This window comes from Aphanomyces invadans, assembly GCF_000520115.1.
Source record: "Aphanomyces invadans strain NJM9701 unplaced genomic scaffold supercont1.27, whole genome shotgun sequence".
NCBI lineage: Eukaryota > Oomycota > Saprolegniomycetes > Saprolegniales > Verrucalvaceae > Aphanomyces > Aphanomyces invadans.
In genome coordinates this window covers 291,585-293,652 of record NW_008580172.1, presented here as the reverse complement: position 1 = coordinate 293,652, position 2,068 = coordinate 291,585, and the positions used below count along the sequence as shown (strand labels likewise).

The 2,068-nt window shown below is 46.6% G+C and overlaps 1 protein-coding gene across 1 annotated transcript; it reads right to left on the bottom strand.

Moving 5' to 3' along the window:
• Nucleotides 1-1,585: 1,585 nt before the first annotated feature.
• On the bottom strand, nucleotides 1,586-2,050 carry H310_10603 (hypothetical protein; the record flags this gene model as incomplete). The annotated part of the gene is made up of 1 exon (XM_008877032.1): nucleotides 1,586-2,050. The coding sequence occupies one exon, from the start codon at nucleotides 2,048-2,050 to the stop codon at nucleotides 1,586-1,588; it is 465 nt and encodes a 154-aa protein (XP_008875254.1).
• Nucleotides 2,051-2,068: the final 18 nt, after the last annotated feature.

The following is a 2,068-nucleotide window of genomic DNA, read 5'->3' as shown; positions in this document are numbered from 1 at the left end:
TTCTGGATCAACACAATGAGCGCAATTGCAGCAGATTTCGATAAATTTTGATGAAAATATGCTCCGTAAAAAATGTGGTAAACTTCTTTCCGGAACGGAGGAAGTAAAAATTTGTGACATTGTTCTTATGACGTGATACAGGATATTGCCATTATCTGCGTTCCCAGTTTAACCATTTTCGTATCATTCTAATCCTCACAAGGTATTCATTATTACATCAAAGAGGTATTATTTTCATTATATCGCAGCATGAAGATAGTTCCGCTCAATGACGAAAGGCTATGAAGTTTTTCCATTTCATGTGCTTCGACTTGGATAATATTATCATCGATTGGCCAATATTACTTGTGTTTTCTATGATATGTACAACCCACAATCTTTATAAGCTACTGTATAGCGTAACTACAGCTAGTTTCGGCCAAGAGGAGGCACGGGAGAGCAGCCGTAGGTTTTTGATGCATTCCTTGCGTCTTGGACAAATGGAGATTTGAGTGAAAGTTGCACACATGGAATATTGCTTCGACAGTATACAAACAGCAAATAATGAGACTAGTCATCGGATAAATTCATATTTAGATATTACGCCAAGCTATCATTCCATCATTGCAAAACATCGATCGCCAGGTTGTCCGTGTATCACGAAGGCTGCGCTGGCCCTGCACACACTGTGACGAGGTGGAGCGATTCGACTCGCCACCCTGGAGGTACTGCCACTGACAGAAGAGCTGGTACTGTACAGTCGGCAAGGTGAGAGGACGGCCAGCGCGAGCGGCGTTCGTTCATTTTCCGCGAGATCTGGGGGGTAGCAGCGGGCTGTCATCGGGGAGGACCGACCAGATTCCATGAATTATCTGAGCTATACATGCAAATCGCTACCACATCAAGTCACCCCGTATTACTGAAGGTGTTAGTTCCAAGTGTAGGTCATGGACTTGATCGCCAAGACGACCAATCCAGTAGCGTTGTCCGTGGGAGTTGGTTGCCCACGGCTGAGACATTGAAGTTGCGTGGTATGCATTGTGTGGTCGGCCATGTCCGCCGTGCGATATGCCGCGCTGTTCGCGCCCCTGTCGCGTGATCATGGGCTAACAAGATCCCATGAACTATTTTAGGTATAAATGGAAATCTCTACCACTTCGAGCTCACCCCCCATATACGTTAGTTCCAAGTGTCAGGGTCTGCTGTGTTGGGCGCGGTTATATTGTGCCGTGCCGTCTGTTGTCGTGTCCTCGGCCGTTTGGCGCTGAGCGGTGATTATGAACAAATCGTGTCATTTGCGATGCTACTACTCTGGTCCGTAATGTTTCTCACATTGACTTTTCGATTGGCGGGATTTTTCTAATTTTGGCTTTATTTTCGATTTGATTGGTGCAATCGAAAGCGCAAGATAAGCACTTTGATTGGCTGTTTTCAGAACAAACCAATTCGTTTTACTTCCCAAGATATACACCACTTCCCGGCCAACTTGTAATTTAATTCCAGCCAATGTGAAATACGAAACGTTCCGAACGCATAAAAATCACACGTTTTCGAAGGAAACAAACAATTTCACATCTCAACTTGAAATTTTCACATTCAATATGAATTACTGGCCATAAGCCATGTCCTCCAGTCGAATTGCCTTGTCAACATTATTCTGGCAGAACAAAACCTCTCGTATCACCAGCGACTGGGTGATGCAAGGCAACGATTCGCGAGCTGCGTCCTCGAGCAAGACCATCCGGCTTTCAAGAAACGAACTGTACTCACCGCGGTCAAACATGTCGGCAGTATGATGCGCCAGATAAGCCTTGATTCGCGACTTGAAAACACTGAAGCAGCTCTCAATCGGAATGAGCATAGGAGAGTACGGCCCGAGACGAAGGAGCGTCAAGTCGTCGTGTTGGACAACACGCTCCTCAGTTTGCGAGTGCACTGGCGCGTTGTCGAACAGGATGACAACACGCTTGTCGACGAAGCCAGCTTGCCATGCGTCGCTTTCCTTGACGGCTTGGTAGATGGACTCGACGAAGGCCGCGTTTTGATCCATCTTGATACTGCCGCGCTCCATACGGTACGTGACAAGGCC